General features: G+C 43.3%; 1 protein-coding gene and 1 long non-coding RNA gene across 2 annotated transcripts; one reads left to right on the top strand and one right to left on the bottom strand.

The window, feature by feature from the left end:
• Positions 1–469: 469 nt before the first annotated feature.
• On the bottom strand, positions 470–17,953 carry KRT222 (keratin 222). Its single transcript, XM_083408782.1, has 6 exons — positions 17,765–17,953; positions 9,891–10,019; positions 9,164–9,384; positions 7,114–7,193; positions 5,763–5,871; positions 470–4,474 (listed from the first exon to the last, which is right to left on the bottom strand). The coding sequence occupies exons 1-6, from the start codon at positions 17,858–17,860 to the stop codon at positions 4,261–4,263; spliced, it is 849 nt and encodes a 282-aa protein (XP_083264908.1). The 5' UTR covers positions 17,861–17,953; the 3' UTR covers positions 470–4,260.
• On the top strand, positions 12,826–22,631 carry LOC310662030. The gene is made up of 3 exons (XR_014504208.1): positions 12,826–13,943; positions 17,570–17,735; positions 21,572–22,631. It is a non-coding gene; the product is annotated as an uncharacterized lncRNA (long non-coding RNA).
• Positions 22,632–23,209: the final 578 nt, after the last annotated feature.

Genomic DNA, 23,209 nt, shown 5'->3' with positions numbered 1-23,209 from the left:
AGCAATGTTTCTTCAACATCAACTTCATTGGACTGGTCATGTTGTGCAGATGCCTGATGATCGTCTTCCAAAGCAACTACTCTATTCCAAACTTAAAAATGGAAAATGTAATGCTGGTGGTCAACAAAAGAGGTTTAAAGACTGTCTCAAGGCAAATCTAAAAAAATGTTGTATAAACACTGACACCTGGGAAACACTGGCCTGCAAGTGCTCTAGTTGAAGAACAGCCTTTACCAAAGGTGCCATGGGCTTTGAAGACACTCGAGCTCAGGATGCAAGGGAGAAACATGCTAAGAGGAAGGCACACCTGGCAAATCCATACCATTATGTCCATGTCCCCACTGTGGAAGGACGTGTGGATCCAGAATTGGCCTCCACAGTCACTTACGGACTCATTGTTAAAACGTGTTTATGGAACACAATCTTACTCGGCTATGAGTGATCGCCAAAGAAGAAGAAGAAAAGAAGATTTGCCAGGCTCAGTTTTATTATCTGTATCATCATGATATCATTTACTTTGGTAAATTCATATCCCCATCTTGTTTTTCAATGCTCAAAAATTAGTTTTAAGTCTTGTTTTTGAAATTCAAGTGTAAAAAGTACAAATTAAGTATCAACCAAAAAGAGAGAGAGAGAGAGAGGAGAAAAAGGCGCACAGGGCAATTAATAAATCAGTTTTACATTCATAATGCCAAGTAAACAAATATTAACAATTCTAGATCAGAATTTATGAAGATTAAACATTAACAGCTGACATACTTATTTTAAGATCTAGCACAAGAACCAGCAGTAGAAATGCTTGCTTTGTATGTTGCTAAAAGTTGGAAGTTAATTAAATGGAGCATTGACACTTGCTGTGTCATTTTCCCCGCCTTTGCATGCCGTATGTAATAAGGCAACTGTTGACACTCCAGTAAAATTACATGCTACAGATGAAGACCTACATAAAGAAGACACTGAACTGGATCCTCAAAGATATCTTGACACTCTGCAGTGCCCTCGAAATCTTCAAAACACACACAACCTAATTTCATCATAAGGTCACAGTTATTGTTTTACTTAAATGCCTCTTCAGGATTAGTTTCTTTTTTAGCTTTCTAATGACAAAATAGTTTGAAGTCTGCAGTAATGAAAGAAACTTAGCCTTATCTAAGATGCTGTTTTGAGTTTCCATGGCAGTAAGAATACACATGACATACCTCTGTTTCGACAGAAAAATATTATGAATCTCTCGGGTGTCTGCTAGGAATACAGGAGGTTACGGGTTTGAATCATGCCTTTTCCTTCACCTTTTTTCAAGAAAAGTTATGCTATCCTAGGTAAGTGGGGGGAAAAAATACTGCTCTTTCCTGGTAAATAAGCAAGCATTACGATAAAAAGGGACTATGACCAGGACCCAAATGCTTATTTTAGGTATGATCAAAGGCCACTATGCACCCAGGAATATTTTTCATCTCCATCTTTGAACCACAGTCCTCTCATATGTCAGATTTTGAAACTCAGTTTTAAAAGTAGGCATTCCCAGTTACCTCAAGGAACAATTATCTCTTCAAAGAACACTTGTCTAAAGCCTCCTTAGCTGTGCTATCCTTTGGATCCTGGTCTAAGGATAAGCATGATCTCTAGGTTCGGGTATTTTGCCATTCTGCTTCATGTAATGTGTAATAGAAATTGGTCTAATGGCGTTCCCATCACTCCCAGTCAGCATGGCCAGTGGTAAAGGGGTGCTGGGAATTATTGTTAGGTAATGCCACACAAACTCCCCACCCTGATTTACATGGAAATGAATGCTTTCACAAGGGAGGTGATGCCAGGAATGGTATTTACAGGGCAACCTTAGACATGTCTACTTAGAAGTAAGGCCCACGGAGTTCATGAAGGTTTGCTCCTCCGTGTGCATGTGTGTAGAATTGTAACCTCAGTCTGGAATATGCCGCTTTGGGAAGTTAATATGACATAAAAAGTGGAAGAAAGCCACCTTGAAATATCCCTCTAAAATTCTGGCCAGTGTAGCTTTTGAAGCAAGACGAGGACACATGGTGGCCCTCTAATGGCTTGTTTATTGTAGCGTGAACTTTTGTAGCCAAGAGCCGAATTCACCAGGTGATACATTTAAAAAGCCGTTAAAATCCATTATCATTCTTTTTTGTTGTTGCTTATCACCTTGTGTGCAGAGCTTCTGTAGCTGAAATGGGATGATGGAGTACCAAGGCCAGGATTCCAGCTTTTTGGATTAACATCATCATTCATGTGAGATTTGAGCACAAGGTTGGCTTCAAGCTTGTAGCCCTTTTTAGTCATTTGATTGACTGTGAAGCAGATACTTCCAGTTGTTAATACGATGACGACAGACCACATGGTTTCCAGGCCCAGTTCAAGGTGCGCATATTAGTGTGCAAAGCCCTAAATGTCTCTTTCCCCAAATACCTAGAGACTCCCTTGGGTGCTAAGACAGGCAGAGGCAGCCATCTTGGTATTTCTTCCGCCTTCAGATGCTATGGGGCGGCTGTGACCTAAATTGCGAAACTCCTTGTGTCTGGCACCTTCTTTATACAGCTTCTAGCAAATGCTAGATGTACCTCTTTGCCCTGGCTTTTGAGATGTTTATTTTAAGGACTCACCTTATTTCTGCAATGGTTAAATTGTTTGAAACAGTTTTTAATATTGTGTCGTGATGTTGCAACCTGCCCTGGGAGCTTAGGATGAAACACAAGTAATAAATTAAATAAGAACAATATAAGCACGTAGCTCATAAAGTAACTTATACTTAAGATACCTTCATTCCTGCTACTGTAATAACTACAACATAGCAGCTGAAGCCCTGGGTGTATTGAAATCAAAAGTTTTGCCACTGGGTTCAAGGAAGTCGAGATTTCACAGAGCTGCAGAATCGCAGAGTTGGAAGGGATCGTGGGGGTCATCTAGTCCAACCCCCTGCAATGCAGGAAGCTTTTACCCAATGTGGGGCTCGAAATCATTATTTCAAGCTATCGAGACAACAACAAAATATACAACATTCATGAGCTGGCAGGAATTTGCAAAATCGATACAGAAAGCATTTTACCTGCATAGCGTCTTTTGGGGCGAAGGAGAAAAGTAATAAAACATGTATGAAATAATCGTCTGGTCTGGAAAAAACCAATAGCCCAGTATGGGAACTGTCCATTCCTTTCAAGGAAGTCTTTCACTTGCTAAAATTCCAAGTCACAGTGAAAGGCCAGCAAGAAATGTACTGTACTCAAAAATCATTTATATGGCCCATGCAATGGATAGCTCATATATCTCTCTGATGGCTGTATTCTGATGTTTTCGACAAGAACCTTCCCCTTTTTTGCCCATTAGGGTATCTCTCTAGTGGCTTGGGCACACTAGGAAAGACTTGAGCCGATTGGAAGCAAGCCACTTTGGCCCGTAGGGACTGAGCAATGAGAGGCAGCGGTCAGAGGCGGCTTGAACATGTTTCTTGTGGGGAAATTATTATTGCCTCAGTTGCAGCCTCATCTGAGCTTAACCTCGCAAAAGTCCATAAGAGTACCAATGCCATTATCGGTGGCAAGGTATGGCTTAAATCAGATTTTAAACTAACTCCAGGAAATATTTTGATGGTTTATCTGTTGGAAGAAATCCAGCTATGGTGGAATATAGAATCTCAGGTAAGTGAAAAATGATCTACCCATTCTGAGAGAACAAGGTCAATGTGCGCATGTTTCACAGTTAGTGTTAATTGTACTACTTTGGAATTAAATGGTTTGGGGCCTATTTGCCCTCTTGAAGCTTTTGTATTACCAGTTCTTGGGAGGTGCCGGTGACTAAGGGGTGTTGGTGAAAATATATAAAATGACGGAGATAAAAATGACTACAGACAAGTTATAATCACTTATCCTGTGGCAGAGGAAGTCCTTTCAAATGTAGATGTTTAGTTCTGCAGAGACAAGTCTTTGAACCCATTAAACATTGAACTGATGAAAATTATAAAAATAAATAATTCTTCTCTGGAGGAAAAGAAAGGCGGGGGAGGTATTTCATCAGGTGTTTTAACTAACAGGAATTCTGTTTGTCAGGATTCCCGTAACTTCCTCTCATATAGACGCATGAGCCATCTTCAAAATAATTACAGGATTATAGGAATATATATTAGCTAAAAGAATATACTCCTAGTATTGACAGACAGGAGACAATCATGTGGTCCACCTGGGTCCATACTGCCATTTATTTCTGAAACCCATCCATGAATAATCTTTGGGTAAGTGTGATGCAGATTTAGGTTTTGATGGATGGGATACTGCAAGACCGCCTCATAACCAATCTCACTTCGATATCAGGCAAGCCTTTCTGTTTAGTCTGTAAACAACCTTCATCTGTGGCTGCCAAGTGGAGATCAAACCGCAAAGAAACTGATTTTTTCCTTAAGCGAGGGTTGTCTTTAAAGAAAGAGCCTTCCCATTCTTTAATCACTTCATCTACTTTCTCCGTCCTGAAACAATAAATTAAACATTATACTGATGAATGAGTGTGGAACAGACCTTCAAGCTAGGATTTCACAAAGTGATGGGAAATGGCATGACCCGACCACACACAGAGTTTTTGTTTAGTCAGCTGAAGTACGGGGGCTGGTTTTAAAATCTGTATCCCTCAGGAAACGGGATGGCAAGTTGCAACCTTTCTGCAGTTTTTTACTTGTAAAATAAAAGGTGCCCGATTTGCTACACATGAACTTATGCCAAACTGAAGTGCTCAAATGATCAACCAGGATTTCATACTATGGAAAAAAAAGATACCCATGGAAATCTGCTCTCACAACCTTCTTCAGGACAGAAGGCGGAGAGAAATTCTGTTGAACTAAGCAACACCGATTTAAGGATCTGCATTGATCTATCACTGAGTTTTTAGGCTCCCTTTAGTACCAATGGTTGCTTTTGTTTCCTACTAATTAATGTTCGCTAAATGCCTGTGTGGATGCCTTTTAACATTTGGGCTCCAGTCCTAAATACAGGACACATCAACACTAAAAATTTAAAGCACATTTAAAACATATGGTTCCCCCCTAAGAATACTGGGAACTGTAGCTCTGTAAGGAGGTAAACTCCAGTTCCTGGGATTTTGGCGGGGTCTGCGTGTGATGGGCTGTAAATGTGGCACTGTGGGTTAAACCACAGAGCTTAGGGCTTGCCAATTACCTATGGTATGGATGTAGACCACTATTGAACACAGTGAGACATCTGAATAAATAGTCCATCACTCATTGGCCTAGTTTGCATTTCTTGGTAAACATCAGGTTAGTTAATGGTTTACTGTGAATCTGCGATTTTCACTTGCCTTGTTCCTTTCCAATAGCTATGGGAGAAACAAACCACTATAACTGGGTTTGGTTGTCATGCAGACTGCGTGCTGTGGTTTGCTTCCCTCAGACAAACCACAACCAATAATCCAAAAACAATCCACAGTGGACCTTAAGCCATCCACACTGGGTACCCCTATGTTGTCTGAAAACAAGATGATACAGGGTGCTTGATCAGAAGCATCCCTACTATGAAGCAAGGTGAGGTTGCTACTTTAACTGGCAAATGTTGCTCATTGCCAATGCCTTGTCCATTTCCCACTCCCTGCATTAAACTTCTACAGGATATTTTTCTGGCAGATTTTGTCTCTTGTGGATGGAGGTGGTAGTATTAGTTGCCCCCCCAAAAGTCCGAAGCTCAACCTGCCTCAGAGAACATTTCCTTATTGCTTGTAAGCGCTCTGCGCTGTTCAGTTTCACTTACTGTATCGTTCCACAAGCCTCTGCGCTCTCTTTTGCGACGTTTCCATTTAAGACCGTTTGCTTTGTCAGTATTTCCACTTTTTCAATCTCGTGCGCCTTTAGCTCACTTGCTGTATAAATTAAAACAGAAAAGAAAATGCAATTTTCACTGTTATGCAGGAACAGGAATCAGTAACCATATGTGACTTTTTTCGGTCCAGTTAGAAAATGAGAAACTGTAATTAGTTGATCATAAGGGGATGTGCGGTGTTCGGAGAAGAGGAGGTTATGTGTTTGTAAGGAATTTCTTGTGTAGTCCAAGGAGCCAAATGAGGGATTAGAATGGGACAGCCTGAACATGGTTGTAACAAACCAACCAACCAACCAACCAACCAACCAACCAACCAACCACTGTGTGAATTGCTATACAGTTGTACCTTGGAAGTCGAATGGAATCCGTTCCGGAGGTCCGTTCGATTTCCAAAATGTTCGGAAACCAAAGCATGGCTTCTGATTGGCTGCAGTAAGCCCTGTCAGAGGTTTGGCTTCCAAAAATAGTTCGCAAACCGGAACAGTCACTTCCGAGTTTGAGGCGTTCAGGAGCCAAAACGTTTGAGAACTAAGCTGCTCGAATACCAAGGTACGACTGTATAGCTTGTTAGTTATGCCCTGCATAGCTCACACATCGTATCTTGAAAATGCAAGACAGTTCAAAACAACACCAGGCAATCTAAATAACAGTACAAAACTGTTTAAAAACAGAGGCCAGTTAAAGATAAATAGAATGGCAGTAGAGATTTCAGCAGCTTAAAAAGCTACATATTTTTAAATGGCCCATGAAATAGAATCCCAAATTAGGGGTTGGGGGTTGGGGAGTGGCCTGAAATAAACAGGTGTTTAAAACCCGCTTAAAGGTTTAGGATATATGTACTCCTGTGTAGCAGAGGTCCATAATATAAGGGGGCCATCACAGAAAAGGCCCTGTCTCATGCGCCTATCAACTTTATAGATGGGTCTACATGTGGGCCCTGAAGCAGTCATCATGCCCAGGCAAGCTTGTATGTTATTTGTAGGTATGGCCCTTCACATAACATAGTACCAAACTGTTTAGAACTTTTAAGGTCAACACCAGCACTTTGAGAGGAGCCCAGAACCCACCGATAACCAAAGCAAATGGTTCAGAATAGGTGCCACACATTGTGGTTACCTAGCCCAACCTATTCTGCCCATTTGAAGTTTCCAGAATTACAGAGTTGTCTCTTATTTTCCAGTGGGTTATTTTCTTAAAATCCTACAAGTTCTGATTCACATTCAACTTTGCCTAAATGGTGAGCTGTCTTTTTATGTTAATTCCAGGTCTTAAGAAAACTCACATGAAGGTAAGATAAATGCTATTTGGCTAGTGGTGCGCTTTTTGTCGCCTTTTCTGTCTTGGCATGCAGAACGATGAAACCTTGAAAGAAAAAGAGGAAGAAACTGTGAGAATGGGCCTGCTTATGGTTAGATCCTTCTAAATTGGGGGATGCCAGACTTCAGGTTTGCAGGATATTTTTTGTTTTGTTGGTGGATATCAGGTTTTGATATCCACCAACCCACCAACTATAATAATAGTTGGGGGGTTGTTGTGCTGACGTACACTTGGAATAAAGGGGCAGAGCACAAATTAAATCCAGGAATCTGCTTTCACTAACAAAACTGAGCTCAAAAGTCCTTTCACACAAGAGCTTCCTGGTTTCCCCACAAACATACATTAGATCAACCTGATTTAGGTTTTTAGCGGCTGCTGCTTTTGGAAAATTCAGAATCGGGAACACTTTATCGAATGACTGTGAATTGCCCGAAGAAATAGCACCAGATTTTGATCTACCTATTGCCCACCCCTGTTCTAGAGAATACCATGAACATTTGCAACGAGTGAGCTCTGTGGGTTGAGCAGTCCCAACTGAACTTGTTTGGTTTGCAGCATGACACTTTAGACCTTCTGCCTGTTCAGTATACAAGCACGTGGCAATCTCTATCAGGGTAAAGTTAGCTCAGGGCTGTTTCATATGTTGTTTCTTTCCTCTGTGGAGACAATGGTCTGGACTGGATGCAACATACTGTATATACAGTATTGGCTTATGAAGCTGAAATGGTTAAAACACTTGTACCACATGCTTGAATGGAGAATCTGCCACAATTGAAGGGTTCTTCGGTTAATTAAGAGTTTCCTATAATACACAGGTGATTGCAGAAGCTTTCAAACACTCCCTCTCTCACCCACCAGATTGCCTTGAATGAACTATTGTGTGAGTATATTCTGAGTACATTTTTAATATATGGGCTAGGGCTGCAGCCAATGAACATGGTTTGGTCCACTTCCCAGCTAAATCACCTTGGATCTGCCACAGTGCTAGCCATGTCAAGAATTTTAGGCAGGAAGTGGATATAACGTATTTTTTGCTCTATTTTTCCCTCCTAAAAAGTAAGAGGAAATGTGTGTGCGTCTTATGGAGCGAATGCAGGCTGCGCAGCTATCTCAGAAGCCAGAACAGTGAGAGAGATCGCTGTGCAGCCCTCCCTCTCCCTGTTCTAGCTTCTGGCTTAGCCGTGTGCAGCCTCTTCAGGGCAGTGGGGAGCCTTCATCCTGCTGCTCTGAAGAGGCTGCGCAGTTATCCCAGAAGCCAGAAGAGCAAGAGGGATTGGTGCGAACCGATCCCTCTTGCTCTTCTGGCTTCAGGGATAGCCACGCAAAGCCTCTTGAGTGCAGTGGGAGTGCTCCTGCCTCTTCTTTCAAGAGGCTTTGCATTTGTTTCTTGTTTTCCTCCTCTAAAAACTAGGTGCGTCTTATGGTCGCGTGCGTCTTATAGATACGGTATATCTATTAAATACGGTAAATCTAGGCAGGCAGGCAAGCAAGCAAACAAGATAACTTTTACTAGCCATAAAACCCTGGCTATGCTATAGGTCATGTGTTGGCAAACTAAGGCGCGCAGGCCAGATCAGGCCCAATTGCCTTCTGGATCCGGCCTGCGAACGGTCTGGGAATTGCTGCGTGGATTGCCAACGTGTGCGTTCTTTTCCTCTCCCTCCCACAGTGGCATCGGTGCCTCCTCCCACCTCCTGGCTTCTCCCTGCCCTGCCTAGAGGAGGAAGGGGGCTGGGCTTTGTTGGTGCCAGCAGCTGCAGCGCTTGAGCAGCTGCCATTTTGAGCAGCCCCACTCCGGAGCCCTTTCGCGTACTGCTCATCGTCCCGCCGCCTCCACCAACCCCTGCCGCTTGCAAGAGGTAAGCAGCCACTGGGGCTTGTGGTGCTCTTGCATCATCCCCCCCCCCCAGAATATAGTCCGGCCCCCCACAAGGTCTGAGGGACAGTGGACCAGCCCCCTGCTGAAAAAGTTTGCTGACCGCTGCTATAGGTATTTGAGGACTGTATGTGGGTACCTTTTCTCCTCCCTCTCTAGCAGACTGCGGTATGTAGCTATTTCTTGCTCAAGCCTCATCTTGGTGTTTAGTAATATTTCGTGTTGCTGCAGCTGCTTCTCAATCCCTTGCCGCACTTCATGTAGCTCTCTCTCCAGGCCTTCAATCTCTGCTTCCAGGTGCTTCAGTTGTGTCTGGTACCGCTGTTCTGTGGTGCGCAGAGAATTTTCCAGACCCTTTTCCTGTTAAATTAGATTACTGGTTTCAATTACTGAATGTGCTTCTAAAAAGCCCAGGACCATTAAAAACAACAACAAGGGAGAGGATAAATAACTTTTGAAAAACACACATACACAATCAACTTTACATTTCAAATTAAATTCAAACTAATTAAATCAGTATTTGTCACAAACCGTCATATTCTGAGCAATATAAAACATACAGTCGTACCTTGGAAGTCGAATGGAATAAAACATTTTTTTAAAAACCTTTCCTTCAGACGGCTCGGGGGGGGGGTCGGATAACTCCATACCCTCCAACATTTCTCCAATGAAAATAGGGACATCCTAAGGAAAAGTGGGACATTCTGGGATCAAATCAGAAACTGGAATGGCTTCTCTCAATCAGAGATGTCCCTGGCAAATAGGGTCTGTAAAGTTACCTTGAGTACAGTGAGCCCAAGGGAAAACAGCAAGCAATTTCACCTCCTCTCTCTGCACAGACAGCCCAGCTGCTCAATCAGACTTACCACAGCATGTAGAGAATCAATTTCCATCTGCATATGGTGCCACTGGCGTCTTGCTTCATTTAGCTCTGCCCTGGCTGCTTTTAGCGCTTCCTCGTCTTTGCTCATTCTTTCACTAGTGGCTTCTTCTAGCTGCAAAGAGGAAGCATTGGCCACATCAGTTCAAGATGTCCCACACTGAAAATTTCAAATTTGGCTGTGTGAATTAATCTTAGGTTCCTGAAACAAAGCACACCTGGCGCACAATTCACGTCTTCTTCATTTTATTAGACTATCATTGAAACAAGATGGTTCTGAAGGGAGTGGAATGGTTTCACAGTGGGAGCAAAAGCAAAAATAAATAAAATGGGCGGGGTGGTCATAGGTCTGCCTGAAAAGAAATGGCATATGTTCTAACCCACCCCACCCCACTTTGAACACAGGACATGGTATCAGAAGGGACTTGCTGCCTACAAACTGAGAACAAAATGCTAGAGCAGAGTTTCCCAAACTTGGGTCTCCGGCTGTTTTTGGACTACAATTCCCATAATCCCTCACTAGTCAGGGATGATGGGAACTGTAGTCCAAAAGCAGCTGCAGACGTAAGTCTGGGAAACACTGTTAGATATAACAAGATGGGCTGTAGAGCTCTGTGAGTTAGCCATCTACCTTACATACCAAAATATTAAGATGAATTTATGGATGACTGCAAAGCAACCCCCACCACGATTCTTTATTGCAGGGATGGGAAACCTGTGTTTCTTCAGGTATTGTTAGGCTACAGCCACCATCATCCTTGATAGATCCAGTGTTTTGGGGTGATCAGAATGCTGATTGCTCTGGGCCATGGCGTTCCATGTGTTTCTCCAAACTTCAGGCTTAACATTGGGGTGGGAGAGAATGTTCTGCCTGCATACAATCTGCAGCAAGTACTAGGTCGCCAGCACATCAGAAAGGCCGATGTTGCTCTTGTATTTAATGGTGGCTCCTGTGGATAGGATCTGAAGAACTCAGCAGCTGCTACAAGGCCAGTTTTTCATTCCCCACAGCATCTTTAGTACCAGTGCTTAAACCAAGATGCCTTCATGAAGCTCAACCTGATATGTGCCAAGACAGACACACTGAAGCTCAAAGAAGACCCAAGAAGAACTAATTGCACAATTCCCGTTGAGGGACTTGGCATGTTTCAAAGGACACATTGGCACAACTCCAAAGGTCACTCCATAATATTGTTTGCTTATTTATAAAATGTCATCCATATACAGTACAGTGCTACCTCGGGTTAAGAATTTAATTTGTTCTGGAGGTCCGTTCTTAACCTGAAACTGTTCTTAACCTGAGGCACCACTTTAGCTAATGGGGCCTCCCGCTGCCACCACCGCGCAATTTCTGTTCTCATCCTGAAGCAAAGTTCTTAACGCAAGGTACTACTTCTGGGTTAGCGGAGTCTGTAACCTGAAGCGTCTGTAACCTGAAACATCTGTAACCCGAGGTAGCACTGTACATGGCACTTTACAAAAAAGAGGTCCTTGCCCCAAAGCTCTTACAGTCTAAAATAGACACAGAGGATGGGGGGAATGGAGTAGTGGGCAGGCAGGGAATGAATATGCAGTTACTTCAATTACTATCATATATACCATACTTTTCCATCTATAAGACACCCCCATGTACAAGATGCCCCCTTTAAGAATTTAAGAATATTGGGGGGTGGGGTGTCAGAGAGTTGTTAAGCTTTTTTTTTGCGGACGATTGCCCAGGGTTGTTGAGTTTTTTTAAGGGGGGGATTGCCGAAAATCTCTCACCTCCTGTCTGTCCCGTCGCTGGCAGAAGCTGCCAATCATCAATCCAACTGCTGGAGCGTCAGCCAATCAACGCCACCCATTGATGCAGCAACCAATCAAACGTCCACCCTATGCACTACCCATGTATAAGACGACCCCCACTTTTAAGCATGATTCTCAAAGATAAAAACATAGTCTTATACACAGAAAAGTATGGTACTTTGGCTTTGTTACAATGGGAACTAGGGAGAAGTTCTAAGGGCTTCCCAGAAAATTCTAGGATGCATAAATGTACTGCTAAGGACTCGCTGACTTAAGGACTCACTGAAGCTTCTCAAGAAAGTTCAAAATACAGTCAAGGTGTCTATGAATCAGTTGCTTGGATATCACTGGCGGGGGGAGGGGGAGGCAAATGGTTTGAATCCCAGAGTAATCATTCAGTTCATAATTCAGAAACACTACTCAGTTCCTACATCAGATGACACGAGGAATCTGCTAACTGTACTGTATTCAAATCTGTAATCTGTGTACTGTATTCAAATCTCATGCACACCCTAGTTTTCAAAACCTTGAAACTCAAAAAGGTATTTGCTTGAGAATGTAATGCGCATTGGCAAAAAGCGCACTCCCAAGGCCTGTTCAATCTTCTCTCCTGAGAGCCGCCATTTTCTGTCTCAAATACCGTCCCAGCGCAAATGGGCTACTGTGCTCAGGCCTGCAGCTCGACTCTTTTTCGTATGACAAGGCCGGTTCCTGCAACATTCACCTTGTTCACTGGTAAGACCAAGTCCTTGTTTGGGGGGGGGGGGACACAGGATGGGGCAATCTTGAATCAGCGGCTTGCGTGCTGAGCGGGGCGAGGGGAAAGGCAGTGTGTTTGTACAAGCAAACTCCCGTGATGCTCACTGAGCCCCTGACTTACTTCACCCGGCTCCAGAGGCTTCTGCTGACCCACGTGGCTCTCCCCCTCCTGTGCCAAGGCTGGCAGCGGTGGCAGTGGAGTGGCAAAGAGCGACCGGACCAAAGAGCTCGTCTTTTTTCATGGTGCCCAAAGGAAAAAAAGCGGATTCAGCAGAACTTGATCACCCCATCCAAGCAAGTTTGCAATCAAATCTAATGCACCGTCAAATCTAATGCACACCCTAATGTTCACGGCAGAATTTGGCCAAAAAAAGGAAATACGGTAATTTCAACACCTCACATTTCTTCATCTACCTATTGGAGTTAAGCCAGCGCAGGGAAGTCTTCCAACAACAGAACTGTGAGACATTTGGTGACATCATAGCGGTCCAGACAGTATTTACTTTTTTTAAAAAAATAATAATTTGTATACTGCCTTTCTGTCCTTAATAGTACTGGGCATGCACCTACACAGGAGGATGCAGTGGGTGTGTTGTTGCAGAGAGGGTCAGCCCTGACAAAATACAGCCCACTGGTCAATAAATCAAATATATGGGGCCAGGCATGTGCAGAGCTTGTCTGAGGACATGGGAGGCATGGGACACTCTTGGCATGATGGCGTACGTTCAGCAGGCCACTGGCGCACACACACCCAGGCCGACTTAGCCCTCTGAGGCTCAGGACAGGTGTACCCGGTTGCCCCACCCTGCATGAGACGCGCCCTTGGTAATATGGGATAATTCTGGAGGCCGCAATTCTGAGGCAATAGTAGACATAGATATGATAGCACTACAGAGGGTTTGGGGGATAATAGGTACTTTGCCCAATTAACCCCAGATAAGGATGCTTGATGGCTCCACTTCAACAGTGACTAGGCATCATCTGACATTCAGAAAGCTCATGTTGCTTCTTCCCCCCCAAGGTGCTTCTGGAAAAACTTGTCATTCTGTCTTCATTTTTGTAATTACATTTATTGGCAGGGAATTAAAATAGTCCCCTGGCCAAAAGCCACCCCCCCATTTGTACTAGAACATGTGAACAATATATAATATTTGAGTCTTTAATGAGAATACATAATATATATGTAGGACAAAAAAGGTTAGCCTTAAAAACAAGAAAGAAAACGATGGTCTGAAAGCCGCAAAATGGATCACAGATTAAATTGGTTTAAAAACAACAACAAAAAAACCCTAATAATAATTTCATGTATTAACCCAGATAAAGCCTGGGCTATATAATTTTATTCAGCCTGATGGATCTGATACCTGTTTGAAAATGCATAAACACTGCTGAAGCATCATATTGGAATTTGACTTCTCATCTGGCTGCTAGAAAATAATCGTCGGCAACTAGTTCAGACATAAGTTGTGGATTTCTACTGACACATACTTCTGAGGTAATATTTTTACAAATACCTAGCTTTGTTCCTTATGAAGAAATGCATGTACTCTGTCATTACCAGATTACAAATTGCCTTTGCATGACACATCCCCAAATAACAGGGGAGTGACTGTAGGCATGGCGGACGTCATCTAAGGCCTGGCTTGTGCTGTTCATGGTATATGCAGAAGAAATTCATGCTTTAGGATGGTTATTTATGCATTTCCAGAAGAAGAAGAAGAAGAAGAAGCAAGAAGTACACCTCACAACAGAGGTCAAATATATGCATGGAATTTGCATATGCAGCTAATTAATATGTATACATATAGGTTCACATTTAGAAAAACAAAAATACTTGCAATCCAGGCAGAAACATGAAATATGATATGAGGATGAATGTGACCTGTATGTTTGTTCAGTTTGATGCTGTTGGCGGGCAACTCCAAGGCTCCAGTTGCTGTCCCTTCTTACGGTTCTTTACTAGGGGCTACACTTGCCAACCTCCCCCAACCCCAGGCCTGCCATTCTCCCCTTTCCATTAATCCCCTTTCCATCTCATGCAACTATTAAGCTCACTTTTCACCTCTCCAGTTCCATTTCTGAAGGCACTTCTCCCCTTTATTCTGTAGCCCTGCTTTGCACCTCTTTTCACCTTTACCTTCACCTTCACCTTCATGTCCATGCCTCCTCCTGCTCCTCTTTTTGTGCCTCTGACCCTTGCTCACAAACCACCCTCATGGGGACCCCATGCATCTTTCTCCTTCCACACATTGCAATGCCTTAGCACCCTTGCCACCTTCCATCCGATTATGAAGCTACTTTCCCCTCCTGTTCTGCAGACACTTCATGCCCCAGCTTTCATGCTCACCCCCTTCCCATGCCTCCTTCTCCCTCCTTTTTTTTGCAGCTCCCTTTACACCCCCATTTTCACCTTCACTCCCTTTCCCTCCTCAACTCGACCTTGAACACGGACCACCCCTTTTCCACGACTCATCCTCTCTCCTATAATAACAGCCCCTTTTGCGTGTGAACCATTGTGAAACGCACGGTACTATATCTTTTAAGTTAAATAGATTATTAAGAGCAAGGCTGTCAGTTAGCTTGTTCAGTTAGGGAAGGTTAAGTTCAGCTGATGGCTTATGCACATATATGGCTTATTAATAAAATATCTGTTCTAAATTGTTACACGGAATCTGGAACTTTATGCTGAAGACAACACATGGCACCAGGAGTGAAATACAGTGTGTGACACTACAATGGAATATTTGAGACCTCTCCTTCCTTGGTCTCTCTCACATGAGGTAGCTGAGGAATGAAAGAGGGAGAAGTTTAAGTACAGTGAGAAGGGGGTAGTGTTGTGAGGGGAAAAAAGTGGCCGTTTTAAACAACAGGTCATGTTGCAGTCAGTAAAGCAAGCGAGGAGCAACTCTGAGAGGAAAATGGCAGTTTTAAACATCAGCAGAGGTTTGAGTGAAGCTGGGATGCTTTAAAACAGCCACTTTGACTCCTTTCAGGGTCTCTCCCTTCTCACTGTACTCAAAGTTCTTTCCTCAGCTATTTCATGTGTGAGAGATAAAGGACTCACTGGCATGCACCACTCACCCCCCGAAGGTTGATCACGAGTGAATGTGGCCTCCTAGCCTCCAACTGCCCTGGAAATGCCAGGACCATCATGAAAACCCTTAAGCCATTGTGGCTTCTCACTTTCTCACACAGAACCCGAAATCCCCATCTTTGTTGAAGTACACTAATCAGGAATGGCTTCACGCTGGGGGAAGCAGGGATGAGAGAGTTGCCGACTGAGACCTCCTCTTCTGTCACCTTCTTTTGCTGCTGCTCCTGGGAGTTGTAGAAGGTGGGTTGAGGGGGAAGGAAGAGTCTTGCACCGGGTTCGAGCGAGGGAGCTAGAGCGGCCAGCCAGCAGAGTATCAGCAGCACAAGTAGCGGGTAGAGGAGGAAAAGGGGAAGCAAGGCAACGGGGACACTGATGTCCCTGTCTCCATTGTGGGAAGCAGCCACTCTCCAACCTGGCGGGTCCCCATCCAGTTGACCAAATAAAAACAAGAAGGAGAAAGTGAGCCAGGTCAGGTCTGAAGAGAAGGTGGCCGCTAGAGGAGACTTTGGGCAGGAACACGCGCTGGGTGTGTGTGTGTAGCTGGCAGGATGAAGACAGGCCTGTGGGGGGCTGGAGTTGAGGGGTGGGGGGGAAGGAGGTTATGGGGTCAAGGGTGAGCACTGGAGCTAGCTGGGCTTTGCACAGGGAGGGGTTGTCTGTATCCTGAAAAACTTTAATAAAAATCTTAACATGCAAAACCAACAAGGAAAGAGCCCCTCCCCAGCATTGATAATGATGCAGAATTATGAGGACAGTTGGAGGGTATGAGGCCTGAAGAAAGTTCCTCACCCCTGCCCTATCCTACAGCTTTTCTATTGACCCAGGGCCATTGGTATATAGGTATGTAAGCCTTGTTTTCGGGACGCGGGTGGCACTGTGGGGTAAACCACAGAGCCTAGGACTTGCCGATCAGAAGGTCGGCGGTTCGAATCCCTGCGATGGGGTGAGCTCCCATTGCTCGGTCCCTGCTCCTGCCAACCTAGCAGTTCGAAAGCACGTCAAAGTGCAAGTAGATAAATAGGTACCGCTCTGGCAGGAAGGTAAATGGTGTTTCCGTGCGCTGCTGTGGTTCGCCAGAAGCGGCTTAGTCATGCTGGCCACGTGACCCGGAAGCTGTATGCCGGCTCCCTTGGCCAATAAAGCGAGATGAGTGCCGCAACCCCAGAGTCGGCCACGACTGGACCTAATGGTCAGGAGTCCCTTTACCTTTAAGCCTTGTTTTCAGCAACATATGTTGCTATCAATGGTTCACATACATGTTGCACAGAGCAGCTGGGCGCATTGAGATGTGGGGAACCCAGGTCCAAGTTGCTTCTCTGCCAAGAAACTCTCTGGATGGGCATGTCAGTGCCTCTGGGCCTAACCTAGCAGGCTGCTGTGAGGACAAGTTGTTGTAACCTGTCCCAGCCTCTTGGGACAGAATTTGAAAGCTGCTGGAACGTACAAATAGTATCATCTTACACCAGAAGCAAGCCTGCCGTGAGATAATAATAGGACCATACAATCAGAAATAACCATATTTAAAGTGTAGCAGGGTGATAACATCAGCTAGCTTACATATCTTGGTTTATGATGTGTTGCAGCACTCAGACTAATTGTCCAGCTGTGATTCACAGATGTTTATTTCTGTGTGGATGTCTAATGGTGTCATTGTGACCGGATAACCTTTAAGAAATACGAGAGCTGGAACAAGGCAAGGCATTGCAAAATACTATGGCACTCGTTTTCATCTTCTGGGGGGACACTGTAAATATTACCTCGAGGGTTAAAGCACAGGCTCCCACAACCTTAAAAGTGGCTAGAAATCTTAACCCACCTTAAAATGGCTCCTATACACAACTGCTAAAGGATGCCTACTTTATCCCCCCCCCCAACAAAAAAAGAAGAATCATCTCAAAATGAGCCAAGAGTACTATTTCATTTGGGGGTGAGGGGGTGGGAATCACAAAAACCTTTGCCATCCTATTTACATAAACAGATAGATGCAAGGTGACACGACTCTTATACCTTCATGTATTTCCCCGCAGTTTTTCGGGCTAGATATGCTGCAGTATGAGAGGAGAAAGAACGGAATAACACACACACACCGCGATTCCCTTTCCCCAATAAAAGGCTGCATTGGAAAAGAAAATACTGTACCTCACAGAGGCTGAGAGAGGAACTGAGTACACATTGGATTGCCTCCTTATTCGGGTAGGTGCCTTTCTGTATATAATCATTACCTGGGTCCCTGCTGAGAGGATGGTCTCTATCTGACTTCTGGTGATGAGCGTTTCATAGTTTGCCCTGATCTCATTGAGGAGCTGGGACAGTTCCATGCTGCTCCCATCCTCCACCTTGGCTAACTCAACCTTATGGATAGGGCGAGAAGCCTGCAGCAGCAGCAGCAGCAAAGCATTCTCAGCCTGCAGTAAGAGTGAGAACACAGAGGGAGAGGGAGAGAGAGGAGGGAGGAAAACACTGGGTTTTTTTTTTAAAGCAGCAGAGTTCTATTCTCTTAGCAGCATTGAAGAATGACCATTTGTTTTTGATTTAGTTCATTTATTAGATTTATATATACCGCCCTTCATTCAAAGATCACAAGGCGGTTCACAGAATAAAATACAGGATAAAGGTAAAGGGACCCCTGACCATTCGGTCCAGTCGTGGCCAACTCTGGGGTTGCGGCGCTCATCTCGCTTTACTGGATGAGGGAGCTGGCATACAGCTTCTGGGTCATGTGGCCAGCATGACTAAGCCGCTTCTGGCGAACCAGAGCAGCGCACGAAAACGCCATTTACCTTCCCACCGGAGCGGTACCTATTTATCTACTTGCACTTTGATGTGCTTTCGAACTGCTAGGAAACAGGAAAAGCAAAACAGCAAAGCAATAACACAGAGACACACCCTTTCTCACAGACACATTTAAAAGGCTGTAGAATCAGCCAAAGGCCTGGTTGAGGAGGAGAGTTTTCGAATGGCACCTAAAGATACGTGATGAAGGCACCAGGCAAACTTCCCTGGGGAGAGCATTCCACAAATGCTTTGAAATGAAATAATTACAGAATTAATTATAATTAATTATGTTTGTCAGTGAACTGAATTGTGTAGGTTTTAGGGAAAGCCGAACTGCAGCCAAACAGAAACGGCGCTGATTGTGGTGAACACTGAGGGCCCCTTAAATCCCTAGTGGTGGATGGATCAAATGAGGGCCACTTCAGAGTTGCTTTTTCTCCAACACAGAGGCTATTTTATAGAATATAATTTATTGCTGGGGGGGGGGGGAGATGACAACAAGATAAAATGAAAAACAATCTTGACTGAAATTAGACAAAAGGAAAAAGAAAGATTTCCACATAAGATTAGTATTAATTGGCAAATTAAGACGTTGCAGAGGCAGTTATCTATGCTAAAAACGCAAGAGATAGAAAAGTTGAATTATGCTAAATGAAAAACTTTGAATTTGCCAATAAATCAGGGAAGTGGCTGGGGTATGAACAACAGAAGGAGAAAGAGAGGAAAGTGATAGTGAAGCTGCAAGAGGGAAACGCTGTGATAACAGATAATGCACATATGAAAAAAAGTATTTCATCAATTTTATTCTAAGCTGTATAAAGCAATTTCTTCAAACTTCCCTTTTCAGTGGGCCTATTCAGACACATGATTGGTTACATGTTTTATTGTGTTTCTTTCTTTTTTGATGTTTTTAACATGTTTTAAACAAGTTTTTATTTTATTTTTATTACAGATATGCTTGCCCCTCTGTGGGCTATGCTTGGGAGGGAGGGTGGCATATAGTTAAATTTGATAGATAGACAAATAAATAAATAAACTATATTAATGATTTTAAATGATGGTATTACTTGCTTACGCCAGATCACTATATTGTGAATTGCTTTATAATTGCCTTGGCTTTCCTGCGGCTAAATGATCTAACACTTTGTGCCCTTAAGGCCTCATGAGGAATGATAAATAAGTTGAATATGGGATGTTGAAACTCAAACATCCTACACACTTTTCTTTGGAAGCCAAGAAAGCTAAATACATAATGCAACATCCTGCAAACATTTCTTTGGAAGCAAGGCAACCCACATACCTAATGCAATAGGTTTAAAGAGTTCATTTTCAACATTTTGTTTTGAATCAGCAAATTTCCTCACGCCTCAGTTCAGCTCTGGGATTTTATTGGCACGGGGATTTTATTCATTTATTCAAAATATTTATGAGTTGCTTTTCTTTATCGATATTCAAGGGAACATACAAAAATAATAGGCCTACAATGAAATGATAAAATGTAGCAGAGTGATGAAATAATGCCTTAGATATCTTTTTTAAAATGTTTATTTATTTATTTGTTTGTTTGTTTATTTTCTATACCGAACACGCTCAAAAATTAAGAGCGACCAATAATTTCAATTTCAAATTCAAGCTTCCAAATAGTGGAAGTAAAAACGTAGAATTACAAAACTTAAGAACTATTAAAATTCTCCATGAAAAATGATGCAGGAATTGGCAAATGAAAGTAGTTGTCTTAGAAGGGCATCATACAAACTGGGGGCCAGTACTCCCTCACCCTGGTCGCCATACATTTGAATCCACCTGGTGGGGGCATCTGAATACTATTTTTTTTCGTGTATAACACATCTCCATGTATAACATGACCCCTATTTTTTGGGACTCCATCAATCACCAGTCTCCCATATGTACTATCCATGTATGAGACGACCCCCAATTTTAAACTTGAAAAAATTGGGAGAAAATATAGTTTTATACACGGAAAAATATTGTTTTGTTTTTGTTTTTTACCTATGTCATTTTAAACTCTGATATGAATGGTGTATTCTTAGTTTTAGATTTTGATTTATGTGGAAATTGTTTCCCATTTGGTTGTGTATTTTTTTGGTGTGTTTTATTTATTGTTTATGACTTTTGTAATTATGTAAATCTTGTTATGCTGTAAGCCGCCTTGAGCATTGTTTTTTTTAACTGTGGAAAGGCGGCATACAAATAAAAAATGATGATGATGATGATGATGATGATGATGGTAATTCCTTTTAATGGAGATCTTTGGGCTGAAGACAGCCATTCATGTATTCAAAACCCATTAGAGCAGGGTTTCCCAAACTTGGGTCGCCCCCTGTTTTTGGACTACAATTCCCATCGTTCCTGACCACTGGTCCTGCTAGTTAAGGGAAGATGGGAGCTGTAGTCAAAAAAACAACTGGAGACCCAACTTTGGGAAACCCTGCATTAGAACATGATGGAGAACCTGTGGCCTTCCAGATGTTGTCATACTCCCTCTTGCCCCAGCCGGCATAGACACAGGTTAAGGATGATGGGAGTTGTAGTTTAGCCACAGGTTCCCGCTGGAGCTTTGAAGGTTAAGTTAACCACTCTGAATTATGCTTTGAAAGGCACTGAAATCCAGTGTAGCTATTTTAATGTCAATGTGATATCATCAGAATGATGGTTCTAAGCCGGAATTCTGATTGCAGTGTATTGATGCAGCTGAAGTTTCTGAACTGCCTTTAAGTATAGTCTGGTACACAACACATTGCAAAATCTAGCCTGGATAGAGCATAACTTTCTCCATAACAGTGGAGGGGCCACATTAATATACCAGAGGAAAATTAAGATCTGCAGAAAAATCTTCGTTAATGTTTCCCATAGAGAATTCACCTGATTAATTTAAGAAGGGAATTTAGGCTCCAACTGGGAGTTATAATCCAGCAACCTCTTCCTCACTCCATGTTTGACATGTTAACTGGACTAGAATATTTTTTTATTTTTATTTACAGCCCATATTTTGGCTTATTCCAAATCCTCAGGGATGCTCACATTCAAAGCACCATAGTACTGAGCAAAACAGGCTCTTTATAGAACCAATTCTTTGGTTCCCCTAAGCGATCTGTGTGTTTTCATCCATCTCAGCCTTGCAAACTCCTTAATTGACTGCATCTATACTCCTACACTTGAGTTCTACGTAGATGTACACCGTGCTCTTGTTTCTTCAAGCTGTGACAAGTACCCTTGTGTTTCCTCGGCCCCAGGTACGATTACATGCCTCGATGTCACAACAGGATGCTAACGATGGATGCCTCCTATGTGAACTCAGCTGGTCCAGATAATGATCAGTCAATTTTTGCAGTTCAAAGTTTCGACGCTTTGAAATAGCATCACCCAGGCAAAGATTTATCAAAGCTTCTGCCAAGTAAATGCCGCTGGAAATTGTGCTTGACGTTGATGTGCGTGTTCAAACAAGATAGTATTAAATAAAAATCCAGACACTATATTCCTTTGAATCTGAACTCAAAAGATACTGGTGCTGTAGACTGAAGCACTCATTCCTAGCTTTGTGCTGACTTTAAAATCTGAAATGCTTAAAAAAAACAACAGTGGGCAGGGGGGAGTGGAGGTCTATGATCTATGTTCCCATAAGCATCTGGTTGGAAACAGTGAGACCAGGATTCTGCACTTAGGCAGGCATGTGGTCTATTCCAGCAGTGATTTTTTTACGTTCTTCTCTAAACCAAGGATGGATAAACAGTGGCCCTCCATAGGTTGTTGGACTCCATTAGCCCCAGCCAGCAGAGGCAGATTTAGGGGAGCGTGGCTGGTTCTCCCGCACTGGGTGTTGAGCCGAAGCTAAATGTTGGAAGATTCGGTGCACATAAAAAAAGTACTTCTTCATTCAGTGTATAGTTGCTCCTGCAAGAGGCAATGATGGCCATCAACCTAGATGGTTTTAAAAGAGGTTGAACAAATTCATGGAAGAGAGGGCTGTCAACAGCTCCTAGCCATGATGGCTATGCTTCTGTCGCCACAGCTGGAGGCAGTGATACTTCGGAATTCCAGTTGCTGGAAGCTACAGGAGGGGAGAACGTCCTTGTGAAAGGTCTTGCTAGCAGGTTGCCCACAGTGGCCACTGTGAGAATATTGGACTAGATGGGCCATTGGCCTGATCCAGCAGGCTCTTATGTTCTTATGCTCAGGTCCTGCTCATGGAAAACCTGCGCTGTCTTTTAGGAAGAGACTACAGCAGTCTGCTCTCTTTAAGCTTGGTAAAAGGTAAAGGTAAAGGAACCCCTGACCATTAGTTCCAGTCACAGATGCCTCTGGGGTTGCAGCACTCATCTCGCTTTATTGGCCGAGGGAGCCGGCGTACAGCATGACTAAGCCGTACAGCATGGCGAACCAGAGCAGCGCACAGAAATGCCATTTACCTTCCCGCTGGAGCGGTACCTATTTATCTACTTGCACTTTGACGTGCTTTTGAACTGCTAGGTTGGCAGGAGCAGGGACCGAGCAACGGGAGCTCACCCCCTTGCGGGGATTCGAACGGCCAACCTTCTGATAGGCAAGCCCTAGGCTCTGTGGTTTAATCCACAGCTTGTTACATACTATTTAATATTATATGAATGCTATATTTGAATTATTCTCTCTCTCTCTCTCTCTTTCTCTCTCTCTCTTTCTCTTGGGTGTGTGAGAGAAACCACCTTAGTAAACAGACATTGGCTCCATTTCAGGCAGAATTTGAATTGACTTGCTAAGCAATCTTGCTAAAGATATTTACTAAGAAACAAGTCCCACTGTGTTCAGTTGGGCTTTCTCCCTAGCAAATGTGTTTAGCCAACTTGGTGGCCCCCATATACACTTGGACTCAAAATCCTATCAGCGGCAGTCAGTAT

Source organism: Podarcis tiliguerta (assembly GCF_965153285.1).
Source record: "Podarcis tiliguerta genome assembly, chromosome: 13".
NCBI classification, from domain to species: Eukaryota; Metazoa; Chordata; class Lepidosauria; order Squamata; family Lacertidae; genus Podarcis; species Podarcis tiliguerta.
This window is presented reverse-complemented; position numbering and strand designations above follow the sequence as displayed.

Coding starts and splice junctions, on each gene's coding strand:
- KRT222 (XM_083408782.1), bottom strand. CDS start 17,860: ATGGAACTGTCCCAGCTCCTCAATGAGATCAGGGCAAACTATGAAACG. Junction 9,385..9,890: donor TTGATTCTCTACATGCTGTG/GTAAGTCTGATT, acceptor CTAATTTAACAG/GAAAAGGGTCTGGAAAATTC. Junction 4,475..5,762: donor GAGGCTTGTGGAACGATACA/GTAAGTGAAACT, acceptor TTATTGTTTCAG/GACGGAGAAAGTAGATGAAG.